The following is a 26,564-nucleotide window of genomic DNA, read 5'->3' as shown; positions in this document are numbered from 1 at the left end:
TATCTTGAAACTCATTAGTATGTTAACAGGTTTTGTTAAAATTAATTCCTTTCTATGAATATTTTTTATATAGTTGTGACTTTCCAAGTATGTAAATGTTTTACTTATTCACAAAATAAAAAACAATGGGAAAAAAGTAAATCCAAAAATTGAATGAATACAAACAGAAACAACTATATCAGATAACATAACCACACAGAAATAAGAATTCAAGTAAATTTTTACACTCTTAGTAAGATATATTGTAGGAATAAATAAAACTATTAAAAAAAACTTGACTTAGGGTTTATTATTGGTAGTGGTATTGGTGGTGTTAATTTTGAAACTATTTTGTATGTATTATAGGATAGGGCAAATGAGTAATATATTGATGTTGTTGAGAAATGGTATTCTTACCTTGGAGAAGGGAGATATAAATATGGAATGGGGAAAGGTAAAGAAGAACGCTATGGTGGTGAATGTGAATTGGAGGTATAGGTGTGAACTCATTTTTTAAAAACTGGTTGTTTCCTGACTCTGTTCATAGAAAGGGCCTGGAAGCAGTGATACCTAGTAGCAAAGAACGTGTATAAACCCAGTTCTTGCTTTCTAAATACCTCTCCCCACTAAAAGGGATCTAGGCCCCTTTTAAAAAGAAGAGGAAAAAGAGGAAACAATGCTTTTAGAATAACACTAGCTAATAAATAGAAAGAGTGGTGGACATAGAAAATCACCATTTTGTAATCTCTAGTGAAATAATTAACAAGGATTATCAGTGGATGCTAAAATCATTGGGTGAATGGTGTTGGAACAGGATATTTAAATGATCTTAAAAGTATCATCCCCCAGTTTACTTATTAATTCCAAAGGGAGAAAATGTGCCTTTATAATGGAGAGATCTGATGGTCACCATCTTAATTAAGTCGTCAAGTTTGGCATTGCCATAATTAATGACTATATGTCTGCTGATGTGATGATATGGGGGAAGGGGGGTAAACAACTTCACTTCTGTGGTATTCTTGCTGAAAATGCAGACTCTAATCATGAAGAAATTGAGATATATATTCAGAATGCCAGGCTCTTCAAAGGATTCAATGTTGTAAAGAACAGAGGCAGCGGGACTGGTTTTTTTTTAATTGCATTCGATCTTTATTTTATTTTATTTTAATTAATTAATTTATTATTTATTCTTGGCTGTGTTGGGTCTTTGTTGCTGTGCATGGGCTTTCTTTAGTTGCGGCGAGCGGGGGCTACTCTTCCGTTGTGTTGCGCAGGCTTCTCACTGTAGTAGCTTCTCTTGGTAAGGAGCACGGGCTCTAGGCGAGTGGGCTTTAGAGCGCAGGCTCAGTAGTTGTGGCGCACGGGCTTAGTTGCTCCGTGGTATGTGGGATCTTCCCGGACCAGGGCTCGAACCCATATTCCCTGTGTTGGCAGGCGGATTCTTAACCTCTGTGCCACCAGGGAAGTCCTGGGACTGTTTTAGACTTGGGAAGACTGAAGAGACATAGCATCCAAATATAATATGTGATTGGATCGCAAGTTTTAGGAGAAGTTGATAATAAAGAATGTTTTAGGACTACTGAGGAACTTTGAGTAAGGACTAAATGTTGGATGGTGTTATTGTTTATTTTCTTAGATGTGGTAATGGTATTGTGGTTAACCATATAAGAGAATGTCTGTTTTGGGGAGATAATTTTGAAGTATTTAAGGGTGAAGAGGCAAACTGATTGTAGTCTATATAGGAAAAAGAGAATTGTGTATATCACAACATGAAGAAATGGAATAGGCGTGGCAAGATGTTAGTAGTTGGTGAGCTAGATGGAGGAATATATTGATATTCAGTGTACTCCTCTTTCAATTTTGACACAGGTTTGACATTTTTCAAATTTATTTATTTTTGTTGGGGGGTGGGTTGTAACCCAGACATTCATCCCTAATCAAAATTTAAATATTTAATTACTTTCAGATTTATTGTTGGATTGGTGAAATAGGGTAGCTTTGGTCCACGTACCTTCTAATCCTAGTCAAGTGAAGATCAATGTTGCTTATACATGTTAATCAAGATATACTCTACGTTAGTTATAACTGTTAGAATCCTATTCTGAGGATTCAGATAAGGGACAGTTGCAAATTATATTATCCTTTTGAGACTCCTTTCACTAAGTTGAATAGTTGGCTAACATTTGGATTATTGTACTTACCTTCTACATTACTGTGAAGTTTGCATAACTTAATATGTATAAAGCATTTGAACAGTATCTAGCACAAAGTATCTACATAATAAATACTGCTTCTGCTATTCTTCACATCCTGCTCCTCTAATCAAAGTATTTTGTGGTGGTGAAATATATATTCCTTATAAATGCTTTTATCTAATTTTGATATTGGAGGTTGCTGGTTTAGTGTTCTTTGGGTGTCAAAAAGGTAGAAGGTTTTGCTTGTGCTTTCCATGTGGGTAGACTTAATTTTTGCAGTGACAGATTTTTTTCGTTTGTTTTTTTGCGGTATGCGGGCCTCTCACTGTTGTGGCCTCTCCCGTCGCGGAGCACAGGCTCCGGACGCGCAGGCTCAGCGGCCATGGCTCACGGGCCCAGGCACTCCGCGGCATGTGCGATCTTCCCGGACCGGGGCACGAACCCGTGTCCCCTGCATCGGCAGGCGGACGCTCAACCACTGTGCCACCAGGGAAGCCCTGACAGATTATTTTTGATTGTTTGATTTTCATACTGGCAGAACAATTTTTGGAGTGGCTAATTAGAGAACTATATATAGTATTTAGAAGTAGTTAAACGAGGAGGAGGAAAACTGTAGCATTGATTAAGGTGGCAGATGTTTTTTAGAAACGGAATTAACTTAGATATAGTTTGTGTTGGTAAAATTAAGCCAGATTTTAATTTAAGCCTCTTGTTTTCATTTTCTGTGCCTAATATTCTGATGTAAAGAGAAAGTTTAAATAAATCAAGATTACACTATTGCTGTTTGGGAGGAATTTTTTCTATTTTAATTTTCATAGTTTTATTTGCAATTTATATCATGAAGGGTTAATATCCTGAATATCTAAAGAGCTTCTAAAAATAAAGCTCTACAATCCAACAGAAAAATTTGTAAAGATTAGAAACTGACTTCGCCTTTTTCAGAAAAAAATAAATACAAATGGCGCTTAAACATGGAAAGATGCTTAAATCTTGCTCATGATAAGAGATATACAGCTTAAGTCATCACCAAGACACCATTTCTCACTATCAATTTGACAAAAACCCAAAAGTTTGAATATATTCTGTTTTGGCAAGATTGTGAAGAAAGAGATACTCTCATACTTTGTTTTTTTTAAGTTGATGCACAAATAATTTTTATGTGCAAAGATTAGGTCATTACTGATGTTAATTAGGAAAAATTAATTATCTCACAGTAAACTGAAGCATCAAAATAACCATGACATGCTAAGTCTCATACTACTCTTGTGGGCAAGATGGAGGCATATTGGCTGAACATGGGTTCAGCCAGTGGGTACATTTTAGCTGCTTAAATAGCAGAACCATATTGGACAGTGATTCTCTTAGGTCTCTAGTGTTTTGTACACGTTAATTTTTAATCACTGAGTTAAATGAATACTTAACATGCTTATGAACTTTAAAGTTAGCATAGGGACTTCCCTGGTTGTCCAGTGGTTAAGAATCTGCCTTCCAATGCAGGGGATATGGGTTCGATCCCTGGTCGGGGACCTAAGATCTCACATGCCGCAGGACAACTAAGCCCACACACTGCAACTACTGAGCACACGGGCCACAGCAAGAGAGCCCGCATGCCACAACTACAGAGCCCACATGCTCTGGAGCCCACGCGCTGCAACAAGGAGCCCACACTGCAGCAGAGGATCCCACATGCTGCAACGAAGATCCCATGTGTTGTACCTGAGACCTGACACAGCCAAAAATAAAATAAATAAATAAATAAAGTTAGCATAAACCAGGAGGGTGTTTCATGCATTAAGGATGACAAAGGATTGTTAAAGATCTGCTTAGGGGCAATTTCCTGGCAGTCCATTGGTCAGGACTCCCTGCCTCCACTGCAGAGGGCACAGGTTTGATCCCTGGTCAGGGAACTAATCCCTCATGCCACGTGGTATAGCCTAAATAAATAAATAAATATATCTACTTTGGTAATGTATAAAGGAATTAAACATTCCAGTTAAAAAGCAGAGATCATCAAACTGAATTTTTTTTAAAAAGACCCGGCTATGTGATGTTTATAAGAGATGAATTAAAAGACAGAAAGTTAAAGAACAGAAAAAGGCATGACATACCATACAAACACTGATGACAAGAAAACTATGTTAGGAAAATTAACATCAGACAAAGCAGCTTAAAGATCAGGCGTACTGCCAAAGATAAAGAAGGATTCTTCATAACAGTACATCAGGAAGCTGTAACAATCCTAGATGTGTATGTAACTTTTATAAAATAGTACACCAACACCAACAATTGCAGAAAGTAGATTCTTTTAAGTAAATATTGATCAATCAATGGGATAGATCAAATCCTGGTCCATAAAATGAGTTACATTAAATTCAGAAGGATTGAAATCATACGTGGTATCTTCTCAAACCACAGAGAAATTAAATTTGGAATTAATAAAGATAACTTGAAAAATATACAAATAGTATATTTCTGTTTGCTCAATACAGAAATTGAGCAAACTTACAAAAATCACTAATGAATCAAAGAAGAAATCATAGGAGAAATAAGATATTTTTAAATATAATGATCATAAAGTACAACATATCAAAATTTGTGAGTGGAGCTTAAGCATTGCTTAGGGGAAATTTCATACCTTTAAATACATATATAAGAAAACAAGATTTTTTTTTTTTTTTTTTTGCGGTACGCAGGCCTCTCACTGTTGTGGCCTCTCCCGTTGTGGAGCACAGGCTCCGGACGCACAGGCTCAGCGGCCATGGCTCACGGGCCCAGCCGCTCTGCGGCATGTGGGATCTTCCCGGACCGGGGCACGAACCCATGTCCCCTGCATCGGCAGGTGGACTCTCAACCACTGTACCACCAGGGAAGCCCCCAAAACAAGAATATTTTAAAATCAGTGCTCTAAGCTGCCAGCTTATTAAGAAGCTAAAAAAAAGGAAAGAAAATTAGCCCAAAGTAGTAGAAGGAAGAAAAAATTTAAAGCAGAAATCAAGGAAATAGAAACAAGTCAAAAATATATATATAATATCATCAAAGCCAGGAGCTGGTTCTTGGAAAAATTTCATAAAATTAATGAGCCCCTAGCAAGACTAAACAAGGAAAAAAAGAAGACTCAAATACTGATATCAAGAATGAAAGTGTAGGGCTTCCCTGGTGGCGCAGTGGTTGAGAATCTGCCTGCCAACGTAGTAGGGGACACGGGTTCGAGCCCTGGTCTGGGAAGATCCCACATGCCGCGGAGCAACTAGGCCCGTGAGCCACAACTGCTGAGCCTGCACGTTTGGAGCCTGTGCTCCGCAACAAGAGAAGCCCACGCACCGTGATGAAAAGTGGCCCCCGCTCGCTGCAACTAGAGAAAGCCCTGGCACGGAAACGAAGACCCAATAGAGCCAAAAACAAATTAATTAATTTAAAAAAAATCAAAAAAAAAATGAAAGTGTAGGCATCACTATAGATCCTAAAAGGATAATATGAAGATATTGTGAACAACTTTATGTCAACAGATTTGACATCTCAGATGAAATAGACAAGTTCCTTGAAAATACAACTTTCCTAAACCAACACAGGAGGAAGTACAGTCTCAGTATCACCCTGTTAAAGAAGTTGAAACTAATTTAAAATCGTCTGTAAAGAAAATTCTAGACTATTTGCTTTACTGATAAATTCTACCATTTAGGGAAGAAATAATTTTACCAATCTTACACAAACTCTTTGAGAGAATAAAAGAAGAACACTTCCTAACCAGATAACCAAGGGAAGCTGAGATACCAAAACCTAAATGGTATCTAAATGAAATCAATACAAGAAAATAAAATTACAGCTAATTTCCCTGAACATGTATGTAAAAATCCTTAACATAGTATTAGCAGTGGAAGCCAGCAGTTCATAAAAAGGATATTACATAATGACATCTCAGGAATGCAAAGATGTTTTAACATTTAAAAATCATTAGTAATTTACCACATTAACAGAATAAAGGCGAAAAACTGCAATCCCAAGAGATACAGAACAGGCATTTGGTGAAATTCAATACCCATTTATCAACAACTAAGGAACAGGAGGGAGTTTCCTAATCTGAACAGTGAAATGAAAAGCTTACACACGTAATGGTGGGATAATGAATGCTTTTCCCTTGAGGTAAGGAATAAAGCGAAAGAACGCTTATTGTCTTATTTCATGTAGTGTTGTTCTAGAGGTCCTAGTCAGTCCAGTGAGGCAAGAAAATAAATAAATAAATAAAAGATTTAGAGATTGGAAAGGCAGAGCTAAAAATGTCATTATTTGAAGGTGACATGATTGTGTATGTAGAAAATGCAAAGGAATATTCAAGCTACTGGAATGAATAAGTGAATTTAGCATGGTAAGGGAATACATGGTAAATATACAAAAATCAACTGTATTTTTGTATTCAGAACAGACAGTTTGGCAAACTATGGCCTGTGGACCAAATCCCACCAGCCTCCTGTTTTACTGGAATACAGCCATACCCATTTATTTACATGTGGTCTGTGGCTACTTCTACACTACAAGGGCAGAGTTGTATAGTTATAACAGAGAGCATATGGCCTGAAAAGCCTAGAATATTTTATTTACCATCTGGCTACTTATAGATAAAGTTTGCAGATCTAGAACAAATTATTGGTGAATGAAATATAAAGTGCAACACAGCTTACAATAGCACCAATAACATCAGATACCCAGGAATGAATGTAACAAAAGATAGTATTTGAAAATCTCTATGTGGTTCTCAGTGGAGGGGAGTTCATTTTACCCCCCTCCCTCAGGGGACATTTGGTAATGCCTGGAGACATTTTTGTTTGTCACAACTGGGTGATACTACTAGCATCTAATGGGTAGAGGCCAGGGATGCTACTTAACATCCTACAATGCATGGGACAACCCCTCTCAACAAAAAATTATCTGGCCCAACACGTCAGTAGTGCTGAAGTTGAGAAAACTCTGCTCTACAATAAAAATCACAGAACACTGCTGAGAGAATTTAGAGATCTAAATAAATAGAGAGTTAATCCATGCTTATGGGTTAGAATATTCAATATTATTTTTATGATGACACTTTCCCCAGAATTGGTTTACAGGTTGAACACAATCCTGATCAAAATCCCATCACACTTTAAAAATAGAAATTGACATGCTGATTCTAATATTTGTATGGAAATACAAAATCTATAATAGCCAAACTACTCTTGAAGAAAGAGGAAGTTTGAGGTATACACCCAATTTCAAGATTCAGAACAGGGAATTATTGATATAAGAATACACAGATATACCAGGGTAAAGAATAGAGAGTACAGAAATAGACCTACTTAAATGCTGATTTAAGACAAAGATGCCAGTGCAGTTCAATGGAGAAGGGAAGTCTTTTTTGTTTTGTTTTGGTTTTTTTGTGAATGATGATTATAAATTTCACTTTTATTTTCCTGTGGATAGAAGGGGAAATCTTTTTAACAAATGATCTTGCAGCAGCTAGATATCTATTTGGAAAAAATTAACAATGACCCCTGCCTCACACTCTACATGAAAAATAATTTGAGATAAATCAATAGCAGCAATGGCACGAGGGAGGTGGGTGAAGTATGACTGGGAAGTCAGAAAAGAGACGGAGGATATAGAAGAGTTTGCTCATGGGGTTGGGTGGCGGTGGGGAGGCAGGCGCAAGCAGTGGGAGATTGAGTCAGAGCAGGATGGAGGTTGAATACACATCATCAGAGTGGTTTATGTCTTGGTCATTACCCAGAAATACTAGGGATAATGGGATAGATTCAGCATCCCACAGAATTATTGAGAGCAGTAGTCTCAACATTTCTGGGGATGTTGTGGGAGGTTATGTTAGGCCTCTCCTTAGCTGGCTGGGACTGCAGCCTGAATGGATTACACCTATAAAGGAGTCCCATTCATTCTTATTGTCTGAGGTACTTTGCTGAGTTTTGATGCCCCGTTTTAAGAGAGATGAACAACTAGAATTCATTAAATTAGAAGTCAAAAGAGGCAAGGCTTAAAGAGCATGTGAAGATGAGAATTGTTGAAGGAACTAGAGTTGCTTAGCTTGGAAATTAGAAGATGTGAGGAACATGATCATAATCTTCAAGTAATTTAAAAGCAGGCAGTTAAACTTCTGTTGTGGAACAAAGAGGTGTAAATGAGTAATGAGAAAAGAGGTAGGCCGATAAGGGGGAGGACCTTATAAACTAAGGTAAATAGTTTGAACTTTTTTTTTTTTTTTTTTTTTTTAATAGTTTGAACTTTTTTCTTGAGGGCAGTGGAAAGCCATCAGAGAGTCCTAAGCACTGTAGTGATGTGATTATTTTTCTGTTTCATAAAACATTATTCTCAGTACCACTTTTATATTGGATTTAGAGGTGGGGGAAGAGGGGCTATTGAAACAGTTCCTGCTAGAGAAAACCTATGTATATTAAATATTAAGAAGAGAGCACAGCATATGGAAAGTGATTGATCCATAAATTCTGAAGAAATGTAGAAAAGAAGATTGACATAACCTAGTATAGCAAAGGTCCTTTCCTCATATTTTGTTCCTCATATTACCAGAACTTTTTGTGGTTGCTTTAGGCAGAATGCAGCCCCACAATACTGTACTGAGGGGAGGCATTGAAATGGACTGGAGTCCATTGTCCACTGCCTTGGAAATGCTGGGAAAGCTCTTCATAGACCTGTCTCCTGATTTGGCTATTTGTGCAGATACTTGGTGTTAAGATAATTGAACCGTAATGTTGGTATTGAATGTACCATTTCTGCTACTTCTCTATCTGATGTACATCCTTGCTGTCCCATCTGTATAACTGTCCAGGAGAGTATTGCATGTGTTAAAAAAAATTGTTTGCATTCAAAGATGCTGGAGTATATATGGGCTTGCTTTTTATATATTGTCAAAAATTTCTCAAATTATTTTTTGATTCAGTTTCACTAATTTCCAGTATTATTAATTTACACAGGTGCTACAGGGAGGGACAATTATCATTAAAATGCTGTGTTACTTTATATAATTGAAAGGTTTAAAATTTTTTTAAAAAATTTTTGTCATTCAAAAAAATTTTCTTAAAGCTGGAAGCTCCTTGACATCCTTTGGAACAGAAGCATCAAACAGCGGTACCCTGTCCCAAAGTAGTGCAGTTGGTTCTGCCTTTACACAGGATACAAGAGCTCTAAAAACACAGTCATCTCAAGGTAAGCTGTTTTTTCCTTCAAAATTTTCCATTCTAAATTTCTATAGATAGTAGTCTTTCTCTGAATGTAAGAGCTTTTGCAGCTTGTAACTCATATGTATAATTTCTACTTAGTTCTTTAAAAAAATTTTTAAATTGTTGTTCAATAAGTACATTATTGAATGACTTCCACTGTTCAGACTTCTTATAATTCTTAGATCATAAAACTGAAATGGTGAACATTGTCTAAGTTTGACCTTTTTTTTTTTTTTACAAAGCAATTATATTACTTGTATATAATACTTAAATATTACTGGTCAATCTCAGACTCACCACTGAGGATGAACTATCCTTGATGAATTTGAAATAGTAGCTGAGGAAACAAACTATTCATTATGCTGTTGCATCTTTCCTAGCATCCTCATAGAATCTAGAGCAGTGGCTCTCAGTGTGGACCACTCACAATCAAATCATCTGATCTGGAATGCTTCTTAAAAATGTAGATCCTGAGAACTGCTACATCAGAATCCCTGGAGCTTGGAGATCTGCATTTTAATAAGCTTAAAGGATCCTGTTTCATTTCTTTTTAATTTTGTTTTTCCACCAACCAGTCTCATAACCTTCAGTGGTCCCAGGATTCTTTATCTGCTGCTAAAGTGGGTGAAACTGGCCCATTGCTTTATATGGATGTTTACTTTTAAATAAAACAATGTAAAGTCATTTCAGAAAGATGCTATTATGATCAGGACAGTATTTTTTAAAGCACTTGAGGGTAAAATGAAGCCAATGCTAAACATAATCCTGTGTATCTCACTTTAGATATTTTGAAATAATTGTAGTTACTTTTATTCATATTGATTTAAAAAAAACTTAATTTTTAATTTTTTAACATTCTAAAGATTTTTTGTAGGTAAATTAGAAATACACTAAGTGCACTGTATAGCACGGGAAGCTATATTCAATATCCTGTGATAAACCATAATGGAAAAGAATATGAAAAAGAATGTATATATATATAAAATATATATGTGTATATATATATGTATAACTGAATCACTTTGCTGTACAGTAGAAATTAACACAACTTTGTAAATCAACTATACTTCAATAAATTTTTTAAAAAAGAAATACACTAAGCATAGGAAGAAAATAAAAATACCTATAATCTCACCACCCAGAAATAACAAATATTTACATCCAGGCTTTCATCTAGGTTAACATAAGTGTATATTTGTGTGTGTATGTTATTGGTTTGTTAATTTTTTTAAGATTTCCTTCTTAGAGAAGATATTTAATCTTTTTAAGCTTTAGTGTTCCATACTATAAAACAGGACTTTACTGATAAAACAACAGACTTATTGTAAGGGTTAAATTTTTTTTTAATGTATCAGTGTCCTTAACATAATGCCTGACACATAGAACGTGCTCAGTAGATGTTAGCTATCTTAATTAATAACCAACATTAACCTTAATATTGAAGCACCAGAAGGATTCTTATTAAAATCATAAGTAAGGATTCCCTTTCTCATTGCTACTCAGCATTGTTCTGGAATTTTTAGCTATGTCAGGAATACATGAAAAAGAAATAAGTATGAATATTAGAATAGCATTATTTGCCAATGCTGACTTCCTACTTGGAATTGAGAATTCACTGAAAAACTAGAACTAATATGAGATTTAAATTAGATAGAGGTAAAATGTAGAGAATAAGTATAAAAATCAGTAGATGTCCTAGGGCTTCCCCCCTGGCTCAGTGGTTTAAGAATCCACCTGCCAGTGCAGGGGACACGGGTTCGAGCCCTGGTCGAGGAAGATCCCACATTGCCGCAGAGCAGCTAAGCCCGTGAGCTACAACTACTGAGCCTGTGCTGTAGAGCCCGTGAGCCACAACTGCTCAGCCCGCATGCTACAACTATTGAAGCCCATGTGCCTAGAGCCCATGCTCAGCAGTAAGAGAAGCCACAACAATGAGAAGCCTGTGCACCACAGCAAAGAGTAGCCCCTGCTCACTGCAACTAGGGAAAGCCTTTGCACAGCAGGAAGACCCAATGCAGCCAAAAATTAAATAAATTAAAAAAAAAATAGATGTCCTAAAACCTAACCCACTGATTATTAATGGGGATAAAAGAAGATGTTCACAATGATGAGAAATAGAAATTATATATAAAATACATAATAAGAAATATGGCCAGTCTCTATGATGAAAGATACAAAATATAATAGAGGGACATAAAAGAAGTTACATGTAATCAAAGAAAGATATCTTATTCCTAGATAAAAAGATTTAGTATTAGGAAGACTTTATTTCTCATAATAATTAAATTTACTGTACTTTCAATAAATCTACATGGAATAGTAAGAGAACCTAATAAAACAGATACACAGACTATCTTAAAAATAAGTATGCAAGTATACCTAGATATGTTTTAAAAATAAAAGTAATGAGGGCTTCCCTGGTGGCGCAGTGGTTGAGAGTCCGCCTGCCAATGCAGGGGACATGGGTTCACGCCCCGGTCCGGGAAGATCCCACATGCCGTGGAGTGGCTAGGCTCGTGAGCCATGGCCACTGAGCCTGCACGTCTGGAGCCTGTGCTCCGCAACCGGAGAGGCCACAACAGTGAGAGGCCCGCGTACCGCAAAAAAAAAAAAAAAAAAAAAAAAAGTAATGTGATAGGGCTTACCTCCTTAATAAAGTATACATAAAATAAAGCAGTACAGGAATAAATTTAGAGATGAATAGAGCAAAAGTCAGAAATAGATCCAAGTATAAATAAGTAATTAGTATATGATAAAGATATTATTTTTAAATTAGTAGAGAAAGACTACTAAATGATCCATCCAATAAATGATGTTGTGAACAGACAACTGCCTGATCACTTGGAAAAGTAACTCTAGAATCCTTCCCTCATACTTAAGGCTAAAATAAGTTTTGAATAGATTAAAATGTTTTTTAAAAATTTAATTACATATTTATTAGAAGAAAGAGGTATGTTTAAATAAAACAATGGGAGAGGCGGCCTGGGAATCTGCATTTTGATTTCACCAGCTAAAATTTTTGAAGTTTATAAAATTTTAACACCTAGAATTTTCTTGTAACTGTAAGAATAAGAAGGTGAAGATAACTCGAGGGGGTGTGTTTATTATAAAAGAGCTTTTGAGTTTATTCCTAATATGTCCAGTATCACCTGTATTTCCCTGTTTATAACAAAATTGCCATCATGATGTAGTACCAGACTTTAATTACAAAGGTTTTCAAAATACAGGGACTTACCTGTGGCTAAGACTCCGTGCTCCCAATTCAGAGGACCCGGGTTTGATCCCTGGTCAGGGAACTAGATCCCACATATTGCAACTAAAAGATCCCGCATACCATAACTAAGACCCAGTGCGGCCAAATAAATAAATATTAAAAAAAAAAACAGCAGTGAGTTATTACTTACTGTGATTGCCCTATCACTTGCAGTTCTGTAATATTGTGAGTCACAGGATCTTAAAGAAAAGCCTTAATGAAGTAAAGTTTTGTAAGTTTATAAGATCATTTAATGTACTATGATAAAATTACCTAAACAATAGGCTTTTCCAAAAACTTAACACTTGTTTGACAAATAAATCTGTTTATAAGGTGATAAGTGGTTACAAAATGTTTTCTCTTAGACCAAAACTTGTATAAACCACTATGATTTCCCATTATAATCAGTGGGAAAATTACAGTGTTTCTATTAATGGCAGAGTAAACTTTGTCATTAATGCTGGAAATGGTGACACACATTTGTAATTGCATACTTTAGTTAACCATATATTTGGGGAGTATTACTACTAAACAGTCCCTGAAGCACCTGGTGCACAACCACCAATGTGCTGTCAGTACTCACCAGTTCCCCAGTTTGGAGCCTGTGCAGGTAGCACAGGTGGGTAGTAACATTTGCAGCATATTTGGGAATATATTTTTTTTTACATAAAATGAGGACAATTTTTTAAAGCAAAACCTATTTTGGTGCAATATCATGGGATGTGAGAGCATCTTGAGTGGAGATTTATGGCAAACATTAGAGACAAAAAGCATGATGGGAGCACCCAGTGTTACATTCTTCTGTTCATACTGTGACCAGGCTCTGACCTCATGGAAGAAAAAATGGAATTTGTAAGTACAAAACCCATATTAAGCAAAAATTTGCCAAGTGATCATTCAAACAGCAGAGGGTGAGTATGGCTACTGTGTAATTATCTGAAGGGTTTATTTGTTGCTGGCCTTTTAGTATTGATGTTTAATTACCCAAGACTCTAAGGAATCGAAGAACTTCACCTGACTTTCTAGTTCTTTACTTCCTTTATAATAGAAATTTAATGCAGATAATACTTACAGATATAAGGGTATCACTTTAGACATATCTTTAGAAAGTACTAAAAAAGTTAGGACTTCCCTGGTGGCACAGTGGTTAAGAACCCGCCTGCCAAAGCAGGGGACACGGGTTCAATCCCTGGTCTGAGAAGATCCCACATGCCGCGGAGCAACTAAGCCCATGCGCCACAACTACAGAGCCTGCGCTCTAGAGCCCGGAGCCACAACTACTGAAGCCCGCGCGCCTAGAGCCTGTGCTCCGCAGCAAGAGAAGCCACTGCAATGAGAAGACCGTATACCACAAGGAAGAGTAGCCCCCGCTGTCCGCAACTAGAGAAAGCCCACATGCAGCAAGGAAGACCCAACGCAGCCAAAAATAAATTTTAAAAGAAGTTAAAGCCTCTAGAAATAATGGCTAAAGTCTCAGTGTAATCTGGTGGTTGTGGTTATTGGGGAAAGCCTACACCTGACCTGCCTAAATTATCTTTGATAATATTCCTGGGGGATTTTGTACCAGAGTTTTTTTGTTTGTTTGTTTTGGGGTTTATTTTATTTTATTTTGTTTTTTTTACTGATCAAGTGACCAGCCCACTAAAGATAAACAGTTTTAAACTCTGGTCTAATGAGTAGATGGATTCAGATTGTGCTGAGGATTTGAATTGGTAGAAGTAAAACTCTAGACCTATTTTTAGGATCTAGGTTATTTTGAAACCCCCAGAGGATAGGGATAGTTTCTTATCTTTTGGTTACGTTTCAGGTCGTTCAAGCCCTCAGTTAGACCCTTTGAGAAAAAGCCCAACCATGGAACAAGCAGTGCAGACAGCCTCGGCCCACTTACCTGCTCCAGCACCTGTTGGGAGAAGGAGCCCTGTATCATCAACCAGGCCTTTACCATCAACCAGCCAAAAAGCAATAGAGAATCAAGAGCACAGGCGAGGTAGAACTTTAGCTATTTACTATTTTTTAATTGACTGGTCAACATCTTCCATTCAACTTACTTTCATTAAAAACATTTACTCTATGTAAATGATCCTAGAAAGTTTAAACTGAACTTGATAGAATGTTCAGTCTTTCAAATTTGACTCAAAGTAGTGATGGTGGTGGGGATGTATAGATTTTTGGTTTTGTTCTGGGTTTGTTTGTTTTTCCATTTCTAACTTTCCAGAAGTTTTTGATTATGTGTCCTAAGTTAACTGTCACTTTCTGTGTGTTCTATAGCTGAAGTACACAAGGTTTCAAGACCAGAAAATGAGCAACTCAGAAATGATAGCAAGAGACAAATCGGTAAGTTGTTACTTGGATCTGAAAGCCTTATCCTATGCTTTTCAATAGAGGGAACATTTGAAATGTATGATGCATAATTACTATAAAGAAAGAATAGCAAGGGTTGGTGACTATAAAGGAGTAGCACAGGGGAGTTTCATTGTGGTAACAGACAGTTCTTTATCTTATGGTGGGGGTACTGTGGATCTGTATACGTAGCAAAATGTCATAGAACTGTACGTAACGACATACGAAAAAATGAGAACATCCAAAACTGTTGAAATCTGAATATGAGATCTATAGTATAGTTAATTATATTGTGCCAGTGTCCTGGTTTTTCCCGGTTTTTGATAATGTATAATAGATAATCAAGATGTAACTGTTGGAGGGGAAGCTGGGTGATAGGCACATAGGACCACGCTACTTTTATTTCAATTTTTTTTAACCTAATTATTTCAGAAGATTTTTTTTTTTAATCACGTGTCTGGAATAAACCCTACTTGATGGCAGGCAGTTGTCTATTGATATATTCTTGAATGTTATCTGCAAGTAGGACTTGTATGTTTATATTTACATTGTTTTATGGCTTTCTCTTTTGTACTGTCTTGTATTTTTTTATGTTTTTGTGTCAGTTTCATGTTAGCATTATAAAATTGTTTTCTATGCTTTTAAGAATGGAATTGGGAGTTCCCTGGTGGCCTAATGGTTAGGACTCAGTGCTTTCACTGCCATGGCCTGGGTTCAATCCCTGATCAGGGAACTAAAATCCTGCAAGCCGCGTGGCATGGCCAAAAGAAAAAAAAGAATGGAATTATCGGGAACTATATTCAATATCCTGTAATATACCGTAATGGAAAAGAATATGAAAAAGAATATATATAACTGACTCACTTTGCTGTACAACAGAAGTTAACACAGCATTGTAAATCAACTATGCTTCAATAAAATAAATGTTTTAAAAAAGAATTGAATTATCTGTACCTTTAAAATTGAGAAGTTTTCTCATTAAAGTTAAGCTCTGGGCTCCTTTTTTTTTGGAAGTAATTATTCAAGGACTTTAACTTTCTTTCATTATTATTGATTTAGTATGATTGTATACTTTCTTTATCTGTTTTGTAATCTATGACATTTACCCCAAATCCATCCATTTTATTCTTTTCAAATTTATTAGCAGAGAATAAATTATAATTATAAACTCTTCCAAATTAAAAAATAAAAGCAGTGTGTGATCTCTTTAATTACATAATAATTGGAAGATGCTCTTTCACTTAATTTTAGAAAGCTAGATACAATTTTAAATGTAAAAACACTTTATTTCTTCTGTACATTTTTATATGTTTATGTTTTTATTTGTTGTTGTTTTTTGATGTGGACCATTTTTTTTTTAAGTCTTTATTGAATTTATTACAGTATTGCTTCTGAGTTATGTCTTGGTTTTTTTGGCCATGAGGCATGTGGGATCTTAGCTCCCCAACCAGGGATTGAACCCGAACCCCCTGCACTGGAAGGCAAAGTCTTAACCACTGGACCGCCAGGGAAGTCCCTATATGTGTTTTATTTGTGCTGTGTGCCATAGAATTACAGAGGTTTTGGTTTGGTGTACTATGTTTCACTTTTTTTAATTTGGAAAAAGAACCCCTCTCTTCTCAAGATAAAATAATTGCCATGCTTCCATCATTCAAAAATCGTGTAAAGTAGTGCACGCTTTGGCAGCACATATACTAAAATTGGAACGATACGGAGAAGGTTAGCATGGCTCCTGCACAAGGATAACATGCAAATTCGTGAAACACTGCATATTTTAATATAAAAAGAATATGTGTGTATATGTGTGTGTGTGTGTGTCTATCTGAATCACTTTGCTGTATACCAGAAACTAATACAACATTGTAAATCAACTATACTTCAATTTAAAAAATAAAATATAAATCATGTAAAGCAATAAATAAAATATCTCTCACTGCCCTTCAAAATTTAAGACAGAAATACTGTGCTGTAATTTCTGGCTTTTGGCCAAGACATTTTCAGTAGTAGAGCTGAATATTTAAACATCCTGCTTGTCTAGATTTAAGTGTCTGGATATACTGCTGTGGGTTTTTGAGGTTTGTTTTCTCAGACTTAGACAATTTGCCAAATTTTAGTGAACAGTGAGCACAAACCTGTCTATTACTCTGTAGTCACTTCTGATCTTTATCAGTATGTGTTAAACATTTCACATAATTATAATCATTGAATTCATAGTGCTTTGTGCTCTATATTTTTCTGTTAACCGACATCAAATACTATTCCATGTTTCTCTTTAATTTTTTTCTTCTTAACTGTGCCTCTTGTGTTGGATATTTGGGTTCTCAAGTTTTCACTATAATTTATGCTACTTTGGTATTGCTTTATCATACCTCATAAATCTTGTTATTGTATTAAATTGTAGAGAAAAATAGATACAGGAAGACTTGAAAAATATGGAGCCATTTAGAGGGAGACAGTAAAGGTGAAGCAGGAAGTGGTTGAGACCATGTACGTCTTTTCTTTTTTAAAAAATATATAAATTTATTTATTTATTTTTGGCTGCGTTGGGTCTTCATTGCTGCACACGGGCTTTCTCTAGTTGCAGTGAGCGGGGGCTGCTCTTCATTGCTATTCACGGGTTTCTTATTGCAGTGGCTTCTCTTGTTGTGGAGCACGGGCTCGAGGCGCGTGGGCTTCAGTACTTGTGGCACACGGGCTCAGTAGTTGTGGCTCGTTGGCTCTAGAGCACAGGCTCAGTAGTTGTGGCTCACAGGCTTGGTTCTCCGTGGCATGTGGGATCTTCCCGGACCAGGGATAGAACCCGTGTCCCCTGCATTGGCAGGCAGATTCTTAACCACTGCACCACCAGGGAAGTCCGAGACCATGTACTTCTTGTCTTTTGTGTTATCTTGCAATTTGTGCTGCTAAATGTTCATCTATTTTTCTCACTATAAATCTTGATTTCTATGATCCTTTCCATAAAAGTCTTCCTGAATTTTGAGAACCCAATATATATTTGACATTTTGTAGGTATTAGGGATATAAGAAAAACAAAGTAATTTAGTACAGAAGTCTCCCAAATTGTTTGGTTGTATACTGTATCAGTAGCATGTATGAGTGTAAACCCCATAGATATAAATTTCATGTGTGCCATTTGTAAATTTCATGTTTATAAATTTTATATGTGCTCTTCTCAGTCTATTATGTATTAAATGTTTGTGAAACTTCATCTTTTTTATATTAAAAAATACAAATATCGTCATGTGTATGGAGACTTGTAAGCATTTCTCTTGTTGACCGTAAAGACCACAATAATAGCTTCTGCTCTAAACCAGCTTGTTCTTTCTTTATTAATATAGTTCCAGGTGCTCCTTCAGCTCCAAGGAGAGGGCGTGGGGGTCATCGAGGTGGCAGGGGAAGATTTGGTATTCGACGAGATGGTCCAATGAAATTTGAGAAAGACTTTGACTTTGAAAGTGCAAATGCACAATTTAACAAGGAGGAAATCGACAGAGAGTTTCATAATAAACTTAAATTGAAAGGTGAGTTTTTATTTTTCTATTCAAAAAATACTCTTATTTGACTTGTGAATTATGGATGTTTAGTACAAGTCTTGACTTTTATGGTATGTGCTTTTGTTTTTCATTAGAAGATAAACTTGAGAAACAGGAGAAGCCTGTAAATGGTGAAGATAAAGGAGACTCAGGAGTTGACACCCAAAACAGTGAAGGAAATGCAGATGAAGAAGATCCACTTGGACCTAACTGCTATTATGACAAAACTAAATCTTTCTTTGATAATATTTCTTGTGATGATAACAGGTACAGTCTTTTAAGCTGCTCTTATGCTCTTAGGAGGTTGAAGTGTGAAATGAATTCTTATAAATTCACAAAGTTTAATGAATACTTAAAAATATCTAGGGACTGCCCTGGCAGTCCAGTGGTTAAACATCCGCACTTCCAATGCACGGGTTCAATCCCTGGGTGGGGGGGCCACAGGTTCAATCCCTGGTCGGGGAACCAAGATCCCGTATGCTGCATTGTGTGGCCAAAAAAAAAAAAAATCTAATGACTACAATTGTTTAATGATTTATTTTGCTAAAAGAAAATAATTTATACTAAAATTTTAAATGATATTACTCTTTGAGAAAAATAATCATATACTTTTGTTTGGGGATGCATTCACATTTGAAAATTAGTAAATAAAAATAGAGGCATTCATCTAACACCTAAACACCTTTTACTTTACCCCTCTACAATGTAGTTCAGATGAAGTTTGCTGATACAGTAAAGCTCTGCTATATTGCAGTAAATGTGGATCCAGAAAACTGGTTAATTAAAGGATCCAACATAACAAACTAAGAGTTCCAGGGTTTCTGCTGCCTGATCCTAATCGTCCTCCTGGCTGCAGTTTGGTGCCACCTGGTGGCAGTTTTCTACTTCACTTTAAACGTGGATGGGGATGATTCTGAATCCTCTGATTATCTGGGCTGTGGGCCAGCAGCAGCAATTCAGACGCTTCAGGCGTCAGGTTCAGAGGTTGGGCCAGGAGCATACTAGGAACTCAGGGATCTATCCTCCATCTCTTCACATCCTGAGACAGGATTTCCTTTCCTGGCTTTGCCATTTCTTCCTTTGGGGCTGATTGGAGGGTAGAGTCAATTGCCAATCCCATTTATTGGGGCTGTAGTCAGTTTCTTTGTATTATCAACTGCATTTGCAAGAAGCTTAATACCAGTCATATTTTCACATGAATTATAGGAACATATTGCCATGGACAGCTTGTGATGACTTAGATAAGGTGCTTATTTTTATTTGATTCTTAGGAATTACTTAGCCTTAATTTGGGAATCAGTGCTGCATAGTTTTGCTGGAAAATGTTCTTTAGAACTTGATACACTAAAGATTATTTGTTCTCATAATAGAGAACGGAGACCAACCTGGGCTGAAGAAAGAAGATTAAATGCAGAAACATTTGGAATCCCACTTCGTCCAAACCGTGGCCGTGGAGGGTACAGAGGCAGGGGAGGTCTTGGTTTCCGTGGTGGCCGAGGACGTGGTAGCGGCCGAGGTGGTAACTTTGCCACTCCTCGAGGATTTCGTGGTGGATTCAGAGGAGGTCGTGGGGGCAGGGAGTTTGCAGATTTCGAATATAGGGTAAGTATTATTATGTGCTTTGGGGTTGGCTTGCAGTTGTATGAAATTCAAAATGTTTTAAACTCTTATCTATTAGAGGTGAATATTTTTAGGGCATTTGTATAACTTCCATTTGACTTTTCAGTGGAGGATGTACCTGATTAGGATATTTATATAATTTTAAGGAGCAGTAACTTCTTGGTTAATGAATCTAATTCTTTTTTAACTATTTTCTTTTCAGTTGGAGGAAGTAAAGAGATAGAAATGTGATATTCTTTTTTATCTTTCTGTTATAAAACCATGGTTTCAGATTTAATGGACTGGTAAAATTTCTTCCAAAAACCTGTTAAGAGACTGACTTAGGATTAATTTCTTTTCCTTAAAAAAATTTTGTTGTTGTTGGAGGCACAGGGGATCACTAAAAGATATTATACGGTACAGAAAAGAGCCATATTGTATCACCTTTATTTCATATTACAAAGTATGCTTCAATACCAAGAGAATCTAGGAAGAACATATTTAAAGGGGTCTTTAAGTCAGTGTTACTATCCTAGTCATCGATTTTAGGGATAGTGGAGAGGAAAGTATATAATCAAAGAAACGATCAAAATCCTATCATAAAGAAGTCTACTAGGAATTACATAGGGCAGCTAGAGACAAAAAGACCGGGACTTCCCTGGTGGCGCAGTGGTTAAGAATCCGCCTGCCAGTGCAGGGGACATGGGTTTGAGCCCTGGTCTGGGAAGATCCCACATGCTGCGGAGCAACTAAGCCCGTGCGCCACAACTACTGAGCCTGCATACCACAACTACTGAAGCCCACACACCCTAGAGCCCTGCTCTGCAGCAAGAGAAGCCACCGCAGTGAGAAACCCATGCACTGCAATAAAGAGTAGACCCTGCTCGCTGCAACTAGAGAAAGCCTGCGCACAGCAACAAAGACCCAAAGCAGCCAAAAATAAATTTAAAAAAAAATTTAAAAAAAAAAAGAAAAGGAAAAGAAACCAAAAGATCTACTAGCAGGAATTCCATTATTCAGTATTTAAAACTGGTCATTGTTGAGATCCCTCTTGAAGGGTCATTGTTAGTGGCTTTTGGATCTGTTCTATTAATTTTGATGCCTTTAATATTGTGTCATCACAGCCAGGGCTGCTGAAAATTAGCCTCAAGTCGTTAGCTCAGGATACCCAGCCACAGTAAATGCAGCCTGATGTAGCTTCAGCACTTCTAACTTGCAAAATGGCCATTCCAGCTAGGGGACTGTGTCTTAGGAACTACAGAACTCCTCTTCCTTGCCACTATTACTCCTCTTGAGGTTGCCAGTGACCTTTGCTTATAGAATTCAGTAGCCTTTTCACAAATATTTGCCCTTAACTACTCTGCAATATTTGACACTGATAACTGCCTACCCAACGTGGAGTCTTTCTTCCTGCTTTTTGTTTTTTTAACACTTTTGATATTTTTCTCTTTATAAAAATAAAGTATGTTCCTTGACACAGCCTATAAGGTGCTTCATGATCTGCCTGTTTCTCCAGATGAGAGGTCTAGTACTTGCTCTAGATCTTGTTGCCAGTGGGACTGCCCTTTTCTTCATTCATTCTGCTACACGTATGTGGGTCTTCTTGCTCTTGTTTAGTGCCAAGCTTATTCCTATCTCACGACCTTTTTACCCATTCCTTCTGCCTGCAATGTTCAGTTTGCTCCATTGTGTTCATGTTTGCACTCTAGCATAGGCTCGAGCTTTCCCTCTCTCCTCTCCTGCAGCAATTTCCCCCTCCCCTTTCTGAGCTTGTCTATTCATAGCTTCTAATCAGTTTTTCAACTTGGACCTTGTATGCTTTCACTTACATTTTTCTATATTTACTTGCATTGTGTCCTGTGATCAACTTAAACTTAACCTTCCTCAGAATGTCCTCATCATCTTCTCACTTTCCCATCATCTCAGTTTGGTATTCTTTTGTCTCCCAGGCTGTGGAGGTATCCATGATCATGGGCCATTTCCACATCACCACGTTCATTCCTTTGAGGCGTTTCTGCCAACTACCATAATAACCCACTGATTGGTGTTTAGACCTTCAGTTTCTCTTTACCTCACTTCAGGCATATCAGCTACCTGTTGAAGAACGTGTGGCAACTCCTGTTGAAGACCACATTGAGTCAGCTTGGTTTGAGAAAAAGTACGTTTAAATTAGACCTTGATCCTGATGAGAATTTTAGTAATTTTTGCTAGTATGACCTCAGTTGAGTTGTTAAACCTTTCTGGCCCTCAGTTTTGCACAGTTTTATTTCAGACACACCATTAAAGTCTCAGAGTTGGAAAGCATCTGAGAGTTGTGACCTCCTGGCCAAACCAAACACCTCTTCTGTTGGTATCCTTTATGAGGGCTGGGAACTTATTACACTTTCTAAGAGCATCCATCCCACCCCAAGGGTGCTCTAATTATTAGGATTTCACAGACACACACATAATTTGAAAAAATCTTTTTCCCTCTACCTTCTAAACTTATTAGTTTAACTCTATCCTTGTCTATACACAGAACATATACTCTTCTTCGTAATGATTTTTCATATATTTGAAAAAATTAGCTGTCATGTTGTGTAAGACTGGATCATTAATTCCCTTTATCTGAGCAGTCATCAGTAAACCTTTGAGTAACCACTGTGTGCATAGAATATGCACTTATTAATGCAAACCTTCGTTTTGAGGCCGTGTCTCACTGTTCAGCCATTTTGAGCCTTTAGTTAAAACTCCTATCATATATATTGTAGAATTAGAATGCATTGTAGAGGTTGTCTGCATGAGTCTTTATCCGCACTAATGTATCCCTGACAGATAGTTCAACCTCTGCTTGGGTGTTTCAAGGAGTGATAGATTCACTAGACCTCAGGCTGATGGCTAGAAGGTTCTAATGTGACGTTGCACTGCCTTCTCGTTTTACTCTGTAAGGGTCCCACTGGATATATCCAGCCCCATTTATTATTACCCTTTAACCTGTCCGATTCAAGCAGTTGACTCATGGTCATCTCTTATACACACTGCTTGATTCCAACTCTGACTTCATTCATTGACCAAATATATTGAATTCTTCGCATATGCCAAGCTCTATGCTGGACATTGGTGGTAACAAAACACATGCAGTCCCAGCTTTCTTGATGTTTATGGTCCAGTGGGAAGACAGACCCAGCTGAAAGACAGGGGCTTCCTTTCAGTCTTGCCTAAGGTTTGCTCTATCCTTAGAAACTTCTCTTCCTTCCTCCACTGATTTCTTCCTTTTCTGACCTCCTGTGGTATCTGATTTCATCACCACACATTTTACGTATACTTATATTCCCTATTTCATGTGTTTTGTTTTGTTCTGCATCGCCAACTAGATGGGAGCCTCTTGGCATTAGTGAATATGTATTTTACTTTTCTTTCCACCAGAACACCTATCTCAGCATGGAGCCATAGTGGGCTTGAAGTAAGTACTTAGCATGTTGATTAGGAATAAGTTACTTCAGTGAGGCTGAAGGTCCATCAGTGTGGCTAGCCATTGCTTGTCCATTCCAAAGTTGAATGATCTTCTGTCTGCCACTAGATCCCGGACCTTCTCAGCAGCCTGTTCCTTCTAAATCATAGCATCTGGCGCCTTTAAAGGTGGAAGTAGTGATTGACCACTATTACATAAAGGAAATTTACCTTCTAAGATTATACTTGTTTCTGAAGCATCTAATACTTCTCAGAGATGAAGTACAGTGGCATTTGCAGCAGCCTTCATGTAATGGGTTAGCTTCGTTCTTTATGCTCTACTGACATGAACATTATAAGCAGATCTGGTTGTTTAATGAAAACATGGGTGATAGGATCATATATTTTTTTTTAGAACTCCTTAGAAATATCAGTCAAACTAGAACTTCTCTCCCACCCTACTGCAATAGATAGTTAGGAAACCAAGGACCCAGAGGAGTTAACTCTCTTGATCTAGGTATAAGCTTAGCCAAAATTTACTCTTCGGCTTCTGAGTTTTCCTTAGGATAATGTTAGAAACATAAACTTGTGGTGAGTTTGGTCCTATGGTGCTTTTTCTTTTCTTTCTTTTTTGGGGGCTGGGAGATCAGGCTGGGGCTAATGAGAGAGTGGCCCACTCCTATTTTATACGCTGCTGCTAAGGAGGTTAAGCTGCCATGGTGGGTGAGACAGGTTGCCTTTCATTTGAGTCTGTGTTTCTTCAGAGAGGGTCCAGAGACAACAAGGTATCTGAAATGACTCAGCATGGTACTCTCTCCCTTTCCCCTTTTATTTTCTCCTTTCCTTCCTGCTACTTTTCTGTTTCCTTCTCCCCTTTCCCTCCCTCTTTCCCTTTCTATCTCGCTTTCTTTTTTTACCTTTCAGAAAATCACAGCTTTTGAACCCTAAAAGGTCTGGATTGATCATACAGCTTTCTGAAAGGTAAAAAAAAACACAGGGCATGTGAAGGTTGTCATTGGTGGGGGACAGACATCAGGATCATCTTCAGCTTATTTCTTTCTGTATCAACTTACACCATGCCGTTTGTATTCTAATTTAATAACATTGTACAAATGGTTTGGTGTTGTATACACAGATAAAATTAAGTTTTTAACATAGGCAGTGTGTATTTCTAACAGGGTGAGAATCAGCAGTAAAAATCAGGTAGCAACTAGTAGCAGCTAGTTGGTAGCAACTAGTCCTGAGGAAAAGAGAAGCCCTTGGCTCTGTGTACAGGCATTTGGTTTAGGATTAATCTCACTGGAAAGCTAGAGGCTCCTTGAGATTTTTATTGCTTTCTCCCTGGTTGCTTTTGAAAACATTTCCCAGGCAGCGCTCTGATTTTCAGAACTTATTTCAGATTTAAAAGTCGTCCTTTTAAAATGAATTTCCAAATCATTGCTTTCTCCTGACATGAAACTGTGGAGGAGAGAAATGTTATTTTACCACCTGGATATTTTATTGCATAGTAAAGATATCAAAGACTCGGGAATTTTATTTATCTTCTTCCAAAAAATGTCAGTTGTATTTGATGAGTTTGACTACTATGATGAAGGCTTAATTTTTTTTTAAATTATTAGGACAGCACCAAAGGTAGTAGGGTGTGCCTATATCTTAGCAGGGGGCCTTCTTGCTAGGACAAGCCCACAGCACCACTGCTTTAACCTCTACTAACTGGAAAATACACTTAACAAATAATGAGCTACTGCTGGGTATGTAAGTTATAAAAAGTGTTTCCTGGAAATCAGTGAAACGAGTTTATACATGAAAGTAAGAGGAGGATATATTTAAAGGTTATGAAAAATATACTTAAAATAAAGCAAATTTAAAAGAAATACTTATTAATAAACCCCAATAGTTTGAAACATGAGCTAATTTTTTTTTTCCTTTTTAGAAAGACAACAAAGTTGCTGCATAGTCTGCAAACAAGTCTTTGAAAATAGATGGATTTTTAGCTCTTCGTGGTCCTGAGAATTGGTTTCAGTCTTTGAGAAGAATGAAAAAGTGAATTTGCTGTATATTTGTCACCAGCACTGGGTTTTTGTTTGTTTGTTTGTTTGTTTTTCTGCTTAATTTCAAAGATACAATACAGTTAATTTTGGGGGTGGGAGGGAAGGCTCATCTTAATAAATGAGCATTAAATATATTTGGAATAGCAGAAGGTTAAGTAATTTCTTATGTATAGTTAAACTAAAGCAGTACTCCAGTGGAACTTATAAGTATTTTTTCATCACTGAAAGGATTTTTCTTATCACTAAATTGTATTTGGCAATTATTGTGAGTTGCCTGCAGATAGGGCCGTGTTACTGTTTTGAGCCACAGAAGGAAGGGTCTGTGTGTCTGTGTGTCTGTCTATATCTTTCTTTTTCTTTCTTTCTTTCTTTCTTTTTTTGGAAATCCTGTAATAACCCTTCTGAGGTAGCTTATTTCGTCAATTAATTAGGGTGCTGGATGGTAGAGAATTTTGTCAGTCAACTATGTACACACAGTAAATACTGTTTCTTAGGCAAAGGTAACTTTTTTATATAGTTGTAAAATTCCATTATATTCCATTGCCAAAGAAACATTAAGAACTTTGTATAGCTGTATAAAAAGCAACTAATTTTTTAAAGAATAAACATTTTAAAGTCAGCAAACATACTGTGTCCTTGCAGAAGTTGATGTGCTGAGGAGCAGAAGTATGGGTGGGTCTTTTTTTCATAGCTTTTCAGGCTTAAGATTGTTGATTTTGATTTTTTTTTAAATGTTTGGAACGTAAATGAAGATTTGATACATTCTTTCATTATCTAAAAAGGGTAAATTACTTATGCTCATTGTAAGAACTTTATTTTGTAGCAAATGGCATATCACAGGATTTATCCACATAATAGATATTTTCAGTATACAAATGTAAATAATCATAGATAAGAATGTACTTAGCTGTATTTTCAAATAAGTAACCCCCCCCTTTTTTAAGACAATAAAACTAGGTGTCAATTAA

The 26,564-nt window shown here is 36.9% G+C and overlaps 1 protein-coding gene and 1 non-coding gene across 5 annotated transcripts in view; both read left to right on the top strand.

Annotated features, from left to right (window-relative positions):
* LSM14A (LSM14A mRNA processing body assembly factor) overlaps positions 1 to 26,564 on the top strand; it is a 55,589-nt gene extending 29,025 nt beyond the window's left edge. Inside the window, exons 4-12 of one of the 4 annotated variants that reach the window (XM_067718869.1) lie at positions 9,255 to 9,377; positions 14,452 to 14,631; positions 14,913 to 14,978; positions 18,323 to 18,505; positions 18,613 to 18,784; positions 19,888 to 20,119; positions 22,198 to 22,274; positions 23,522 to 23,558; positions 25,479 to 26,564. In XM_067718869.1, the coding sequence (XP_067574970.1) occupies positions 9,255 to 9,377; positions 14,452 to 14,631; positions 14,913 to 14,978; positions 18,323 to 18,505; positions 18,613 to 18,784; positions 19,888 to 20,119; positions 22,198 to 22,274; positions 23,522 to 23,558; positions 25,479 to 25,502 (1,094 nt within the window). In that variant the 3' untranslated portion in view covers positions 25,503 to 26,564. The remainder of the gene's footprint in view (positions 1 to 9,254; positions 9,378 to 14,451; positions 14,632 to 14,912; positions 14,979 to 18,322; positions 18,506 to 18,612; positions 18,785 to 19,887; positions 20,120 to 22,197; positions 22,275 to 23,521; positions 23,559 to 25,478) is intronic. The other 3 variants (XM_067718871.1, XM_067718870.1, XM_067718872.1) reach the window with 3 other exon arrangements.
* Positions 16,655 to 16,761, top strand: LOC137215815 (U6 spliceosomal RNA). Its single transcript, XR_010939448.1, has one exon. It is a non-coding gene; the product is annotated as a U6 spliceosomal RNA (small nuclear RNA).

The sequence above is a fragment of the Pseudorca crassidens genome, chromosome 20 (genome assembly GCF_039906515.1).
Source record: "Pseudorca crassidens isolate mPseCra1 chromosome 20, mPseCra1.hap1, whole genome shotgun sequence".
NCBI lineage: Eukaryota > Metazoa > Chordata > Mammalia > Artiodactyla > Delphinidae > Pseudorca > Pseudorca crassidens.
Note: the sequence above shows the minus strand (reverse complement) of the source record. Positions and strands in the feature narration are given on the sequence as shown.